The sequence below is a fragment of the Sciurus carolinensis genome, chromosome 12 (genome assembly GCF_902686445.1).
Source record: "Sciurus carolinensis chromosome 12, mSciCar1.2, whole genome shotgun sequence".
Lineage (NCBI taxonomy): Eukaryota > Metazoa > Chordata > Mammalia > Rodentia > Sciuridae > Sciurus > Sciurus carolinensis.
This window is the reverse complement of record NC_062224.1, coordinates 105607798-105624346: the sequence shown is the minus strand read 5'-3', so window position 1 is coordinate 105624346 and position 16549 is coordinate 105607798. Positions and strand designations below refer to the sequence as shown.

Genomic DNA, 16549 nt, shown 5'->3' with positions numbered 1-16549 from the left:
AAAGATGCCCTTCTCCCTTTCATTAGACTGTTTTTTTTTTTTTTTTTTGGGGGGGGGCCCTAAATTTTGTTGTTGTAGTAAAATACACATAACAAAATTTACCACCTTTACTGATTTGAGTCTACAGTGAATTCAATCCATTTATAAGATTGTGTAACTATCACCTACATCCATCTCCAGAACTCTCATCATCTTGGAAGACTGAAATTCTGTGCCCTCTGTAAACAATGATGCACGTCTTCTCTTCCTGGCCCCCCACAACCACCATTCTACTCTCTATCCTGATGATCTTGACTATTCTAAGTATTTCACAAAAGTGCATTTGTACAGTACCTGTCCTTTTGTGACAGGCCTAATTCACTTAGCATAAGGCCCTCAGGATCCACCCATGATGGAGCACCTGTCAGAGTCCCTCCTTTCAAGCTGAATAATGTTCCCTTGCGTATCACAGGTACTGTGCCACCTTTTGTTTATCCATGAACTTCATCTGTGATGGATACTGGGGTTGTTTCTGCATGGTAGCAATCATGAATAAGGCTGCTGAGAACTCGGGTGTACAGATAACTCTGAGAACCTGTTTGGACTTCTTCTAAGCAGATACCCAGAAGTGGAATTCCTGGGGCATGTGGTGATTGTTTAAACTCTGAAGAATCGCCACTCTGTTTTCCACAGCAGTTCTGCTGTTTTACAATCACCACAGTGCCCCAGGGGTCCCATGACTCCACATTCCAGCACTTGTTATTTTCTCATTTTTTTATAGTAGCCATCCTGATAGGCGTGAGGCAGAACAAGCCATTCTCAACATTTTAAAAGGGGTAGATGTATTCAGAAAGGGAGAGGAGGAAATAGAACAATACAATAAATTCAAGCAAGAACAAGAAAAGATTCGAGTTCAGGGAGATAAGATCTTCATTCCCTTTAAGTGCGTCTTCTAAGTGGCATTAGATTATTTTTGAGAAAATGAAGACAGAGGCCTCCTTATACCCAAGCAGAACCTCTGCCTTGGAACTTTGCAGCTGATTGACTTAGTAATAGCTGTGCAGACCCAGGCTCTGCCGGGATGGCTTTAATCTGTAATGAAACCTTGGACTCCGCATTGTCTGGTTACTCTGCAAAACTGCGCACATTGCTTTTCCTGTCAGAAGCTTCTGTGATTGTGTGTCGCTAGGTGGACGAGGTGACCTCAAATGGTCCCTGTTACCCTAGGATGCTGTGATCCTAACAGCCGGGATCCAGTCTGGAATCTCTTCCTTTGCTTTCCTGATTGACCTCGATGTCTTTTTCCACTGTCACCTGGCCCCTCCACTGTCACCCTGCCCCTCCTCTGTATATCTGCACTCAACCCTGGTTGAAGTTCACTGTCTCTGCTGACCTTGATAAGTGGTGTCCTGCTTTCCCCTAGTGATCCTTAGCAATTTCACTCTTTTCTCTCTAAACAGAAGAGAAAGTCTGATGGGGAAGAAGTGCTGAAGTTAACAGTTAGCAGTTTCCTAATTATTCCACACCTGGCAGGCAGGACTTGCCTCATCTCCGACAGTGGCCAGTGTTAGAAAACCTGACTTCATCTCCTACCCCTGGCTTCCACATGGGTTTATTTTAGTCCAGAGAAAGTAAATACCTGAAGTGTTTAGGATTTCATTTGTGAAAATGTGTGTTACTTTTCCACCCTACATTTTCATCAGCTCCTCAAGAGCGGGGCTGGTATCTTCATTTATTTTTCTCTGATGCCCGGCATGATATTTTGCACCTAGCTTAGGTCTTCAACAAGTGTTAGTTGAATGAACCAGTTTTGCCTATGTTGGCCCTAGTCTCTAATGGTTACTTTTCTAGTTTTTTGTTTTCCCATTTAAACCATCTTTCTTTTAAGTTCTATTAGGACTTTTTTCACATTTTGCAAACGTGTATTAAAAGTAAAATGTCAAACCAGGCATGTGGCACACCTATAATCCTAGCTACTCAGGAGGCTGAGGCAGAAGGATCCCAAGTTCAAGACCAGCCTGGTCAATTTAGTGAGACACTGTGTCAAAATAAAAAGGGCTGGAACTGTAGTTCAGTGGTAGAGGACTCTGGGTTCGATCCAGAGGGGGAAAAAAGTTTTTAATTTAAGAACTCTAAAAAGTAAAATGGTAACTTTGCTGCCTCAAAAATTTCATGAGGAAGAATAAAACCCCAAATCATGTACAAGAACATCTATGAAGCAGACCATGAATCAGATGTAATCAATAACATATAATATGAAGGAAAGAAGTACAATATAAATTACTAGCTATTATTAAGGGACATTTGGTTAAGTGGAAACAACATTCAGTGGTTTTGACAGCACCGTAGATATGAATTCATCCATGCCTCTTCTTGCTGAGAGGCTAGCTCTCAGGCAGAAACCTATATGGTGAACATCTGAAGAAACAGAATAAAAACTGATAAAAGAATGTCATGCCGTTGTCACTGAGAGTGGAATCAATGTAGTAACTACCACGAGCACCCAACGTGTGTCCACGCTGTTCAGAAATGTGTTCGGTAAGCGACGAGAGCCCTGCATTGTGCCTGTCTGCAGGAAGACAGCAGGGACACATTCAGATTGGCCCTCTTCAGTCAGACAATCAGAGCAAATAAGAAATTGTGAAACTGACTTGCAGCACAACTTCACATGAGGCATTCAAACAAGGTGCATTTTTACAGGCTGCTGGAGACAAAACAATTACCGAGTATTTGCGATACCTCCACCATTTCAGGCCTTGCCAGCCAGCAGACTTGACAACGTACCCGATCTCATGTGCAGCATTCAGATGTGCGGTCCAGTAGCCTGTGGCTTCACACCCACTTGCCACTTTGAGCTTTAAATTGTTTCTGATCCTCAAAGATGTACCTCTTATTTTAGAGCCTGGTTCCCTCTTTTACTGTTATTGTGTTTGTCCCAAGTGAGGACTTCCCGTGGCATCTCTAGAAATGCGATAATGAAAAGCACAGTCGTACGAATGGTTCATCTGTTGACTTGTTTGATGTTACAGCTCCTAGAAGGCATCAGGCTATAGGTCAAAAGTACACAGTCTGGTTTTTAGTTATGTTCCTGGGGCTTCTGTAGGCCCAGGGTGTGTTCCTCAGTCCAGGCACACACACAGGGATCTGCCTGTCTCCTTTGCCTAAAGTAGCCAAGACCTTGGTCCAGGAGCTAAGATCCTTTTCTGAGTCTGATGGTCCTGCTTCTGCACCAGTGACTCACAGTACAACATCATTTCTATTGCATCCTGTTTAAAATGACAATTCTTACAGTATCTGAATAATTCATAATCCCCCTTCCTTAATAATCACCTGTTACAGCATTGAGGCCTGTGTGTTGTAGTGTACTTATAGATTATAACATCCTCTAGTGGCGAGTTTATGCATTAAGAAAAATATGCTGCTGCTAACCTCCTGTGGATGTTTGGGATATTAGGGAATCCCTGTTCTTCCCTTTAGGCTTACTTGACTTTAGCCCAATTCACTGAAAGTTCATAATTTTTTTTTTTAATCATCTCTGGTTCTTTATTTTTACACATCCAGTTTTTTATGTCCTTAAAAACTATTCCACATCTGTAATGCCTCCTATCTTCTTGGAGTGGGCAGTGCCGACTCATCCTGGGATGCGAGTAACAGTCATGCATGAGGATTTCATTTAGGAATTATTCCATCCAAATAAATCCCTTTCCCATAATGTCTTTTAAGGAAATGTTATTCTTTAAGGCTCTATCACTAAACAGCAGAACAAAGCATGGAATATTTATTGTAATTACATCTAATTTAACAAATTCTTAACAACTAGATGCTATTTCATGAATTTTTAAAAATTTTTGTTCTAATTAGTTATACATGACAGCATGATGCATTTTGATTCATTATACATAAATGGAGCACAACTATTTATTCATTTCTCTTGTACATGCTCATAATTTAAGATACACTAAGTCCTGAGAGTTACTATTTTTCTAAATTGCAAGATTAGATCTTCCAGATTTTCATGATTCAATTCATATTTGGTAGAAAACTAGTGTGAAAACTGTCAATCAATCCTTTGGGTTTTGATTGTGGATAAACAGCGGGGCATGACTTGGTGAAGGGCTGATGGGTATGCACCCAAGTGCTTCTGCTAATTCTGGTTTGGCAACATTTGGAGACTGGAATTCTTAACATACACCCACCTCCCCACTCCCTACATACAAGAATGATGGACGCCCACGCTTAAGAAATACATTCTCCATCAGTACACCCCAGGTCAGGAGCAACTCCTGAGCTGCACCTGCTACTCTGCTCTTTTCCCTCTGGTCAGGAAAGTTTGGTTGAGCAGGAACAGTTCACAAAGAATGTGACTGGAGGATGAGGGAAAAAAAAAAAGTCATCTGAGCCAGGCATGGTAGGGCACACCTGTAATCCCAGCAACTAAGGAGGCTGAAGAAGGAGGATCACAAGTTTGAGGCCAGCTTCAGCAACTTATTGAGGCCCTAAGGAACTCCTTGAGACCCTGTCTCAAAATGAAAAAAAGTGTTGAGGATTTGGCTCAGTGGTTAAACTCCCCCCAGGGCATCCCCTAGTGCCCTCTCCCTAAAAAAAAGAAAAAGAAAAACAGAAATCGGTCAGCTGAGAAAAATTAAAGATTTATTTTTGTAAGAACCAGGCAACTGATTTGAATAAGGCACACTCATTGTCCACAGAAAACAAATGCAAAAGTGATCATGGTTACGTAAGGAAGGGGGAAACACCAAGTATGACATTAAGAACTCGCAAAGCCCATTAATTTTTTAAATACACAAAAGCAAAATTCAATGGTGTTTAAAAATCTGGGTCAGAGATGAGCAAACAACTGGTGAAGAGCATCTTGCTGGACCTTCTCACTCTCATATGCTGTCTTGGTTATATTCCTACATCATGCTCCATATGCTTCCTTCCTTCTGTACACACAAGTACAGATCAAACAAGAGTGGGTCAAAACCACCTCAGGGCTAGGGCTGTTCAGTTGGGCTGTTGGCTGAGGGGGAATGGTGGGCCAAGGACACACTGAGCCTCACCAACCAATCCTGGAGGCTTCCAGATGAAAAGTACTATAATTACTATAGTCATTTAAAAGTAGAAAAAAGAAATAGCACTACTACCTTTAGCAACATGAACTCCTTGGAACTTGCCTATCAACCTCTGGAAATTAACTAGAAAACCTAAATTTCACCCCAAGGAGGAAAAAAGCCAAGTCCAATGAAACTTTCTGACCCCTACTTGCTGCTACAGTCAGTGTTTTACATTAATAATGTAATGAAAGTTATTCTGTGATAATAATTAGTGATGTTCAGGTATCATGTGCTCACAAATCATTTTTCTGAGTCAAATAAGCAAACTACCACAATAATGAAAGATGAACAACTAAATACACAAAAGTCCAAAAACTGTAAAATGTAAAAAAACAGAGGTAATGAAATAGAAACCAAACTAAAAGAGTACATTAGATAATAGATTTTAATTATTTGTATACTTAGCAAATATAGTTTTATGTTTTAAAAACAATCACTTTAAGGGCTGGGGAGATAGCTCAGCTGGTAGAGTGCTTGCCTCGAAAGCACAAGGCCCTGAGTTCGAGACTACCCAGAGCTAATACACTCGCTTCTTCTAGAAATGATTTTTGAAATAGAAGGACAGAAAACTGACAAGTCTCAACCAATTGCACTTATACACTGAAGGAAAAGTATGCTTAACAAAGCTAAACAGCAAAGAGAATTTGTGACTGTTAGAAATTCTCCTAAATTATACTGAGAACAAATGATGAAAATCCATATTCAACTGAGTGAAGAAACAGTTCCCTTGGTTTCAACTGTGATGTGAGTCACTGGCAGAAACTAGGTCTGTGTACTTCAAACTGGTTCCTTTATAGACCTGAGGTAGCACAGGTCGGAAGGCCAACATAACAGTTCTACAAGGCACTGTGGTTGTGTTGATGTAATACTCGCATCTGAGATCTGAAAATACCGGAAAAATTCAACTTCTGGCATATAGAGTTTTCTTCTATTTCCTGATTTTATATTGGACTGACATTGATATTACATTCACTATGCTTTAACTTTGTGTTCAGATCTTTTCTCAAATCTACTGAGGATTCCTTCAAAGTCCTAAATGCACACTACTCCTTTGGGGATGTCCCTCTACTCAACTGAGCACACTTAAAGCCTTGGTCAAAATATTTTTTTCCCTGTGGCAGATAGTCAAATAGATTCTTCCCAAGTCTTTGTAATCTTTTTGGTGTCAATACAGATCCTTACACCTTTTTAGTGTTTCCTAAAATCCTCCCATTCTGTAGTCACAAGAATTCTTAACTACATACATATATATTCTCTCATAGACAAGAGAGGCCAAAGCCTAGTTAAAACATTCCAGGGCTGTGGTGATAGTCCATGTAATGGAACAGACCTTTTGTTAGGTCCAGATCATTTTACTAGAGTTCTGCTTTCAAGAGCTCAAACGCTAATCAACAACTTCTGTCTCCATACACACTGTTCTTGGTCTGTCTCACAATCATAGATCACCGTTCAACGACTGACACTGGTCATTAAAACCTCTGAGAGTCTACCATTTCTGCTTCTCCTCGCTGAGTATAGCATCTCTTGTATTTCTCTCTATTTGGCAGTGCTGGGGATCAAACCCAGGGCCTCACACATGCTAGGCAAGCGCTCTACCACCGAGCCACATCCCAGCCCACATTTCTTTGATTTTTTTTTTTACCCTAATGGTGCTTCTAACTAGCTGTCCAGAAATAAGCTGCATTATATAATGCTCCATCATGGCACAGCCAAGAAACTTTGGTGCAGTTATGCCAATGTGCCCATATAAAGGCTACCATTAACTTGGTTACTAAAATCGGTTTTTCTGAAATGGCACTCAGACACTCATCCTAAATAGTTACAAAATTCCATTCGGGAGACAGAAATGATTAGCAGAATGAACAAAAGCATCAGAAACATGCTAGTAAATTCTAGCTTATACATTCTGCTGTTCATTTGTAGTTCTTTCTCTTTCATAAATAGTGCATGTATACAATAAACCTATTTTTCATCTTCAGCCTACTCTCAAGTTTTAATCTTTGTTTTATCTACTAATTTCCTATATTCTAAGATGTTTTTTCATTTAATGATTTTCAAACTTCATTATCAGTGACACTGTTCCAATGAAATCATACAGAGATCCCCAACACATAAACTGTCAAACACTGAGCTACCCTGATAAAAGGGCAGGGGATCCTGGTAGACGCAGTGTAAAAATCACTGCTCTAAATCATTCAGGAAAGCTGAAGTAAAGACACAGCCAATTAGAAAGTCTTCATTTCCAATGATTATAAGCAATTTTCCACTGATTCCAATATTTAAGAACATTTTTGAACATAGCTTGCTTTTACCTCAGTTCATTAACGGAATAAAAGCATAGTGCTTTACATATAGTAAGTATTTAGACAAGGATCGTATTTCCTTTTTTCATACTAGCCAAAAGTACAAACTAGTATAAAATATCATTCATCAACTTGGTTATTAAAGCAAGTTTTTAAAATATTCAACATATGATAGAAAAGTTTCTAAAAATGATCAATGCTTCAATCCAAGTCCAAAAGCTCTTTAGTCTCACTCAAGAAAACAAAAATCACTCTGTAGTTACTGAGAAGAATCTTTCTGTGCAATGATTCTGTTGCTATATTTGGGGATTTAAATTCCTCAGTTTTCTTATATCATGCCATGTCTCAAACCTGATTTACTTGAAAAGACAAAAAAAAAAAAAGGAAAAAATGTCAGGTCAATTTTAGCTCTGTCAAAGCTCAGATTAGAAAAATTTTGCAAAAAAGTGAAAAAATGAAAGCTTCCTTTCTAAGTTAAGCTCATCCGTGTTTTTTCAGCCTCCCCCCACAGCATGGCAGTCTCTAAGCTCTTCCCCAAGCCGGGCCTTCCACTACCGACGCCCTGCTGAGCTTTATACAAGGCAGCCCTGTTCTTCTATGCGCCTCACGGGCTGGACGGGCAGCACCAGGTGTGAAATGCGGCTCCACAGCCCACTCAGCTTGTCCGAGTCCATGTGGTTGAAGGAGCTGGGAGTGTCGGCGTTGGTAAATTTGGCCCACAGTAAATCCCTCACTTTTTCTTCAGTTTCCCTTGGGCCTACGTTGGCCTCTAAGGTGTCCTCCTCCAGCAGCACGGTCAGGACCAGGGCCACATCTTTAAAGGCAGCATTCTCGTGATCACAGTACTTGTAGAAGATCAGGGTGGACCCTGCAGGGAGGGATTCAAAGTGGTGGACCACGGCAGCCTTCTGGCCGTTCTCAAACCCATAGCTCAGCTCCAGGTCAACCCACAGCTTGACTGCGTCGCTGTCGTTCATGGCTCGGTTCGCCCCGTCAATCGTAATGGCAGACCCTTTCTGGGAAGAGGTGTAGGCGTCTGCAACATGGTGGCTCAGGCACTTGAGGGTCTCTCTTCCCTCTCGAGCTGCTGTGAATATGATGGTGGCTGGCTCGGTGGGGTTTGAAGCATTCAGGTGCTTCTGGAGAAACTTACGTCCTCGCTGCCACAGGAAGGGACTCTGGCCCGGAAATTTGTCCTTCAATTGGCTAAACTGAGCCAAGAAGGCTTCCAAAGCTGGATTTTGGGGCACTTGCTGGGCTGGAGAGGAATAGTAGCTATTAACAAAACTTAACCCGAGAATGAAGACCACCAGGCAGACAAGAAGGATGGAGCCTGTCAAAGAATGAGAAGACAGAAAATGAGAGGGAGCAGGAGTCCGAAACAAAGCCGGAGTGAGGAGGCGAACCACTGGGAGAGGCCAGTTCCTTCTGCCTCAACCTTTTCAACTTCAACCATTAAAGTCTGCCAGCGAAATCTTTTCTCTTATTTGAAGATACATCTTTGTTAAAAGGTGAAGGTGGAGTGTATGAATCTTTTGTTGTAACTAACGTGCTTAGAAATGAGCTATTAGTATTTTCTTTCACTTTCTCCAAGTACTTACCACCTACAGTAATGTCACTTGAGAAGTTAGTTCTCTGACTGGTAAGGCGGGTTTAGTTTCTTGTTTATGAAAAGCCTTCCTACAGTGGGAATTTCCATCTTGTTTAAGCACAGCAGAACATGAGCCAGTACCTCTAACGGGGGGAAACCCTCACACTTTATTGTTCTATTTTGCTATGACTTGCTATCAAACACCCTGTAGGAAGACATCAGTGCAATGTTAAACTGTGTAGCTCTGCTTGTTTCCTGGGCACGTTCACTGAGGGTTTTTGAATGTGTATCAACACTGCAGTAAAACCAGGTTTGTTCTTACCACAGTTCCAAAGATTCTTTTTCTCTATCTTTCTTAAGGTATCCTTTGCACTCTCTTCCTTTTCTTCCAATCTTTGTGTTTCTTGTTCATGACTTTCAGCCCCTGGGGAGGAAGCAATATTATTTTTAGACAGTACACTAATAAGAGTGTGTATACCTTTATGACCTTTCACCAAACCATCTGACTGAATTTCTAAACCTTGAAAAAATTTCCTTTATGCAACCAAGATTATAGATTAGCTCATTCCACTATATCAGGTTCTGTCCCACACATAAACTGCATTTTTAAAACAATGTTTTCTTTTCTACTCACAGTGAACCTGCAAAATTCTGATGGCTGTCCCCAGTAACAGGGCAATACCGAGCAGGGTAGCGGCTCAGTGGGTCCCCTCACCTGGCGCAGGTAGTCGCCTCCTCAGCGAATCCTGGCCCTCCGGCTCTGGCCTGGAATGACCAGGACTCAGGGTGTCTGGAGAGTCTGCAGCAGGTGGCTCCTCAGAAGCACTGGTTTGGTCACTCGCGTCCGCGGGGAGGGCTGCAGAAACGCTCCCCAGGCCTGCTGCTGCTCTTCCTACCTCGTCACCTGGAGAGCGGCTGGGATCTGGGTCCAGGGGATCTTCACCAGGCCCTTCTGAAGGGCTGCGGTGCCCTTGAGCTCTATCCTCAAGGCTGGTGCTGCTCTCATGCTCTGTTTTATCCTCTGGACGGCTCCCAGCGTTTGTTTCATCTGGACTTTCTGATGTATCATCTGCACCTGTGCTTTCTAGACCTTTTGCCTCGACCTCTTGGTGGTCTTTAAGACCAGAGGCAGGATGTGGGGTCTGGACTTCTTCAATGGCACTTGCTGTCACTGTGGTCTCCTGTGCCTGAGAATTTACTGATGGATCATTTTCCAAATCCTTCTGAGAGTCTAGTGAGATAAAAATGTATAATTTTTATTGGAAAAAACTTTCTCCATATTTTTTGTATTTTAACAAGGTCCAAAATTGATAACATTTATATAGATTTTCCTAGTTTACAAGGCACCCTTCCTAAAGAGTATGTGTCTTTGATCCCACTAAAGGTCATTAAAACAAACTTACTATCATGTTAATAAATCTAACAGCTAATACTAATGTAAAACAATTTTGAATGACAAAACTAATATTTGAATATATTACATATCTCCTCTAATGCAAGGCAATGATCAGCACTGGCAGCTCAAACCATTATGCAAAAAGCTGATGGGGGATTTTATAATGGATGAATCAAATTGACAACTGCCGAACCCACTGATCAACCTTAACGTCACTAACCTCCCACTGTGGTGCAACAGGAAGTGCACCACCCACCCATGAAGTGTACTTGTGAAACTGGACTTGTATTTGGTTACACTTCTAGAGGGACTAGTTTACAAGGATGTGATCAGCAAGAAAACAAATAAATAAATAAATGACCAGAAAAGGGGAAAAAAGAAGGGTAATCTCTCTTAAAAGACACCTGAACCAAATACAACATGTGGGCCAAAATATTTAGATCCAGTTTTGAATAAACTGATCATTAAAGAAGCGACCTATAGGGCTGGGGAGATAGCTCAGTCGGTAGAGTGCTTGCCTTGCAAACACAAGGCCCTGGGTTCGATCCCCAGCACCACAAAAAAAAAAAAAAAAAAAAGAAGCCACCTATGAAACAATCAGAAAAATCTGATTGCTAGATATTTGATGATATTAAGAAATGATTCATCTTTTTAAGTGTGATAAACGCTATTGGATTTTTAAAAATTTTTAGTTGTGGATGAACACCACTACCTTTATTTTATTTATTTATGTGGTGCTAAGGATCAAGCCCAGTGCCTCACACATGCTAGGCAAGCGCTCTACCACTGAGCTCCAGCCCCAGCCCTGGATTATGTTTTTTAAGAAAAGAATCCTTATCTTCTAGAGGTACACATTCTAGTACGGATGTCTAGAATTTCTACAATCGAATGCCGAGGGAAGTGCAATGAGGGAGCACAGATGGAACAGAGCAGCTGCGCGCTCAGGGCAGCCAGGCGTTTGCAGGAGGCTGGCTTCGGCCCTCTGCCTGTATGTGTTAGAAGTAACCTGTCATAAAGCTCCAGGACAAGAGCAGCTGAGGAGACCTATCAGTAAATGGAGTTATGGCCCGACCGTAATGAAACCAAACCCAACTGTGAAGAAAAGAACTAGGAGACAAGATGGGAAATTTGAAGACCAACAGGTTGTGTCATGACATTAAGGAATAATAACTTATTTTTTAGATGTGATGATGACATTTTAGTTGTTTTTTAAAACGAATCCATCTTTAAGAGATATATAGGATTTCATTTGTAAAATATTTTAGTTTATTTCTTGGATTTACATTAAAGTAATCCAGGGCAGGCAAGATCAGCACTGTGTTGGTCGAAGTTGAAGCTGCATGCTGAGTACACTGGGGGGCTGGGGGCGGGGCAGAAAGGCTCATATTATTCTACTTTCATACATTTCAAAAACTTCCTTAATAAAAGATTTAAAATAAACATGTTCTCTTTCTTCTGAAAAATCGATTTCATATTTTGGCTATTTTATCTCATTCCTATAAGTAGGAAGGAGACCTTAAGTCTCATCCTTACCTATAATTGAAAGATACCCTCTGAATAGAGCATATTACAGGTTTTTTGATTTTATAAATGTAACTCCAAAGAGTTGTCTACCATCTTTTTTAAAGAAGTATGCATTTGGTCAATACGTGGGTCCCTACTATCCGAGTCCCTGAAACATTTCTTTTACAATGAGGGTCTTAAGTGGTAAAATTCAGTGAACAGGAACAAATAAGAATAATCACAACCAATGAATCCAGTGATTTGCCTTTTTACTTTAGAACTTCCGGTTTTAATCATCAGCTCTTCTCTGGGCCCGGCCCTGGTTTCCTACAGCTCAAGCTCAGTGTGTACCCCCTAGTCTTACCCTCCGGTGGATCCCTAAGTCCACTGTCGGTCATTGTGTGTTTTATCTCTTCAGGGTTTAGGACACTCTTTTTAGTATCTGGGTTTCCTTGTGAAGACATCTTGCTTTCTTCTTGTCCCAAGTTCCAACAGACTCATGCTTCCCGCGGACCCAGGAAACAAGGCATATATACAGTGACTAAAATAAAATGAAAAACATTAAATGACTTTTCAGCCATACAAGGGTGAAATGCCAATTTCAGCTTTACTTATTAAATCTCTTTGTGGTCTGCACAGTATTTCCTCTCTGAAATGTTTTTCGTGAAGAAAAGCTGTTTCTGGCTTTCATGAGCATCACACTCCCAAGTCCTAGACCACAGAAAGAAGCTCTGGACTATTAACCGGGCGCAGATGTCACCAGCTCCTAATACATCCCAGGGGAGCAGAATCCGAAAGACCACAGCTCTGAAACTGAAATGACAATGCCCCCCGGGGGTGGGAGCGTGGCCACTGCAGACTCCTTTACGGCTTGGACGTCTGTCCCTGTTCAACAGCTGGCCTGTCAGACGCTCCCACTTACTAACGAGTAGGAATACACAGTGCCACCCAAACTACACAACCACCTGTGGTCCCTGGGATGACATCACCATCGCCTCCCCCCAACGCTTCCTCCCAGTGCTCTTCTGTAAAATAGAGAGGCAGACAAACCGTTCCTATAATGCCTTTCTATGTGATGTTAGAAAAATAGATCAATTATTAGGAGCTTAATACAAAGGAATCAAAATCAGAGGCAATTTGTAAGCAACATAAACTTGGATCATTTTAAAGTTAAATCTTATTGTCAAAAACAAATTGGTTGGGGGCTGGGGGGTTAGCTCAGCTGGTAGAGTGCTTGCCTTGTAAGCACAAGGTCCTGAGTTCGATCCCCAGTACTGCAAAAAAAAACCCAAATTGGTTGAGCTGGTTGTGGCTCAGTGGTAAGAGTGCTTGCCTAGCATGTGTGAGGCAGTGGGTTTGATTCTTAGCGCCATATAAAATTTTTTTTTAATAAAATAATTTCAAACAAATTGGTTAGTCACTTAACCTTCGCTACCTGTAAAAATGAGATGAAGGATTGCCAAGAGCATGAAATGAAAGAGCTTTGTACAGTGCTACATTTTTTGATAGCCCTGAAAGGCTAATAGCCTTCTTGTTTTTCTCACAGTACTCTTGAAAAATTTAGTTTCACAAACTAAAACCTTTAGTTAAAGTTTTATATTCCAAATGTCTAACACAGTGCCCAGTGTATAGTAAGAACGGTTTCATTTTTAAAACATAAGAAACAGTGAGTGAACGTATGGACAGAGGTGTGGTGTATAAACCAGGGGAGGAATTGGGGACAGGCCCTTCTTTCCACTGGTATGAACACTTGTGAACGTTGTCTCAGGTCTGGAGGCTTCCTTATCACCCCATTCTTCTCCTCTGAGCTCCTGGAATTGCTTTTCATTTAATTTTGCTATCCCCTGTTACAAGCAAGAGTCTTTCTGCTCTCTGAGTTCACTGAAGAAAAAAAAAAGTCCCCAGTTCTTTTCAGTTTCATTTAAATTTTTTTTTTCTCGCCGGCCCAAATGAAGAATATGGAGAGTAAAAAGTTTTCTATGTACCATTGGGCAAAAATTTTAGAAAGTAAAGATGTTATTCACAATAAGCATATAGTACCTAAAAACAGAAACTAAAAGGTACACAGTGAGAAATCTCACAATAGATGTGGGAGAACTTTGGAGAGACGTGAATTTCACAGCATGTAAATTGCATCCTACTAAAACTTTTAAAAAAGAACTTTAGAGAGCAAAGAATAAAATTTTATTGAAGGATGTTAAAAAAAAAAAGTCTAATAGAAAAATAAATTGTGCACAGGCAGTAAGACTGAAAACCGCTGGTGCCAATTTTCTCCAAATGAACCTATAAGTTCAACACAATGAGAAACACACTCTCAAGAAAGCTTTTTTATTAACAGAATGACAAACTGATCCTAAAGCTTGCAAAGGGCAAGTGGCAGAGGATCAAGAAGAATGGAGATAATCCTGAAGGAGGGGCCATCTTTACCAGATATCAAGACTTGGGACACATTCAACAGATACAATGAGGCCCTGGTGCAAGTACAGACCAAAAAACACACAGAATAGTCAAGAAATCGGTGTGTGTATACATGTGAATCTGTAAAGGAAGTTAGCTAAGTGACACAAGACACAGATTAATGAATAAATAGCAGAGGCCTAACTGACTAGTCAAATGGGGAAAAAATTAGATTTCTACCTCCCATCTCACACAAAAATCAATTCCAGATTAAAGACCTAAATGTAAAACGCAAACCTGTGAAGCTCTCAGATGTCAAATAGCTTTACAATGTCAAGGGTTTCTTAAGATATAAAATACACACATCATAAAGAAGAATTTGACAAATATGATCACATTATAAAAGTTTAATTGAAAATTCAAAGGTAAGTTGCTGACTAGAAAAATATCTGCAGCATATACAGCTTATCAGGGGTTAACATCCAGAATATACAGAAACTCCCACAAGTCGATGTTATAAAAAAGTGGACAAAAGAGATGGACAAGCAGCTCAGCAAAGAGGAAGCCTAGAAGTCGAATGAATATGTAGAAAGAAGTCAAGAAAATGCTGCCCGTGAGAATCGGACCTGCCCTTCCTCATTCATCCTACAAACCTCTGGTGCTGCCAAGAGACCAGAGGAAAGGAGGGCAGAGGCTGGAGACTGGGGAGAGGCCTGGGAGGAGAGAGGGCTTGGTATGAGGAAGCACTGAGGGTAAGTTTTTAAGGAGGAGGAGGAGGAAAGAAAATTAAAAGTTTAGCAACTATAGAGTCAGAGAAATTAGTCATTCCGGGATGGTAGTGTAGATATAAGGGCAACCATGATGAGAGCGTAGCAGTGAGGATCCAGCAAGTTTATGTATTTCTAAATTTTTAACCACTCTTTTATTTTAGTAAACTATGTAACCTTATGTAGGCTCTCAGGAGAAAACAGATACCTTGGCCCTCAAGCAATTTCTAATCCTCCTGAGGAAACAAATTTAACATGTAAAGTATGCACAATTATAATAGCCAACATGTAGGGAGCACCTCCTTTGTGCCAGGCAGCAAAGCACATTAAGCACTGACCTTTTAATCTTCACAATATAGCTGGACGATTAATAATCCTACTACTGTTTGGATGGGGAAACAGATGCAGAAGGTTAAGAACCTTACCCAAGAACACACAACCATTAAGGGCAGAGTCAAAAATTTATGAACAAAAAGGTAGCCTGGCTGTAGCGCAAAAGGTTCTAACTAAGGAACTTCGAAAAGCTTATAGTAGTAAACCTACTACAAAGCACCCTGGTCCTGCAATATTTGATCTAATGTGAATGTGACTCTAGCACATGTGACCCGGTGAATATGCACATGTCCCTCAACTTTGCTCTGCTTATTTGTTGTTGAAAAGCTCAGATGACACAGTACATCATGTGGCAATGACATCTACCATAATTAAGATTATCCAGGGGCCTAAAAAATGTGACAAGGATCTTCCCTGGGTCATCATCCCTCCAGGCCTCTTCACCTTTACACATAAGACCATCTGACTTGTGACTACTGGCTCAACTTCAGACCTCATACCAATCTCGTCCTTCTCGGGAGATTTAAATTTCTGATAATTCACAGCAAGCTCTAACAGGTCCTAATCCGTTTTACCTTATTTCCTAGTTTTCATTTCTGCATTGTTGCCTGACCCTCTCCTAGTCCTTACTATGTGAAGTATGGTTGGATTGTGTTATCACACTTACAGCCCACGACAGTATGTGGCAGGCATTATTACAATGCCGGATTCACAGATGGAGAAACTACACACACACGGTTAAGGTGCCCAATGTCGTTTGATAGTGTCAGAATCGGAACACAAACCCAGATGGCTGCAAGGTCATTCTTTTTCCTCCATACAAAGCAGTTTCTAAGCTGTGTCTTCAAAATTCCAGAGTCAAGGGTTGCCAGTGGAGACCGAGGAGATGAAGTGGGTTTGGCTCATCTCACCTTCGTGCACAGCCATGACATGCAGATTGCCACATACTTTTGGATGCCACAGGCTTGTTTTTTACCTGCCTGCTTGCCCAGGCCTCCTCCTCTAAGAGATTATCTTACTTCGATCACCCACATGGCCTCAGAAGCCACCGCTCTGGTGGGTGTATTTTTTCCCCAGTCTGCCCCAGCATGTTCCCACTTCCAAATCTGTCATTAAATAACAGGAAACAGTTGTAATGGTCATTTTCAAAATGATACCATGATGTC

The 16549-nt window shown here is 41.0% G+C and overlaps 1 protein-coding gene across 2 annotated transcripts in view; it reads right to left on the bottom strand.

Annotated features, from left to right (window-relative positions):
- Window positions 1-6679: 6679 nt before the first annotated feature.
- Window positions 6680-16549, bottom strand: part of LOC124961773 (torsin-1A-interacting protein 2-like) — a 29192-nt gene continuing 19322 nt past the window's right edge. For both annotated transcript variants that reach the window (XM_047520754.1, XM_047520753.1), the window contains exons 2-5: window positions 12251-12427; window positions 9703-10218; window positions 9310-9411; window positions 6680-8729 (exon numbers count right to left, since the gene is read on the bottom strand). In XM_047520754.1, coding sequence (XP_047376710.1) covers window positions 7969-8729; window positions 9310-9411; window positions 9703-10218; window positions 12251-12350 — 1479 coding nt within the window. In that variant the 5' untranslated portion in view covers window positions 12351-12427 and the 3' untranslated portion in view covers window positions 6680-7968. The remainder of the gene's footprint in view (window positions 8730-9309; window positions 9412-9702; window positions 10219-12250; window positions 12428-16549) is intronic.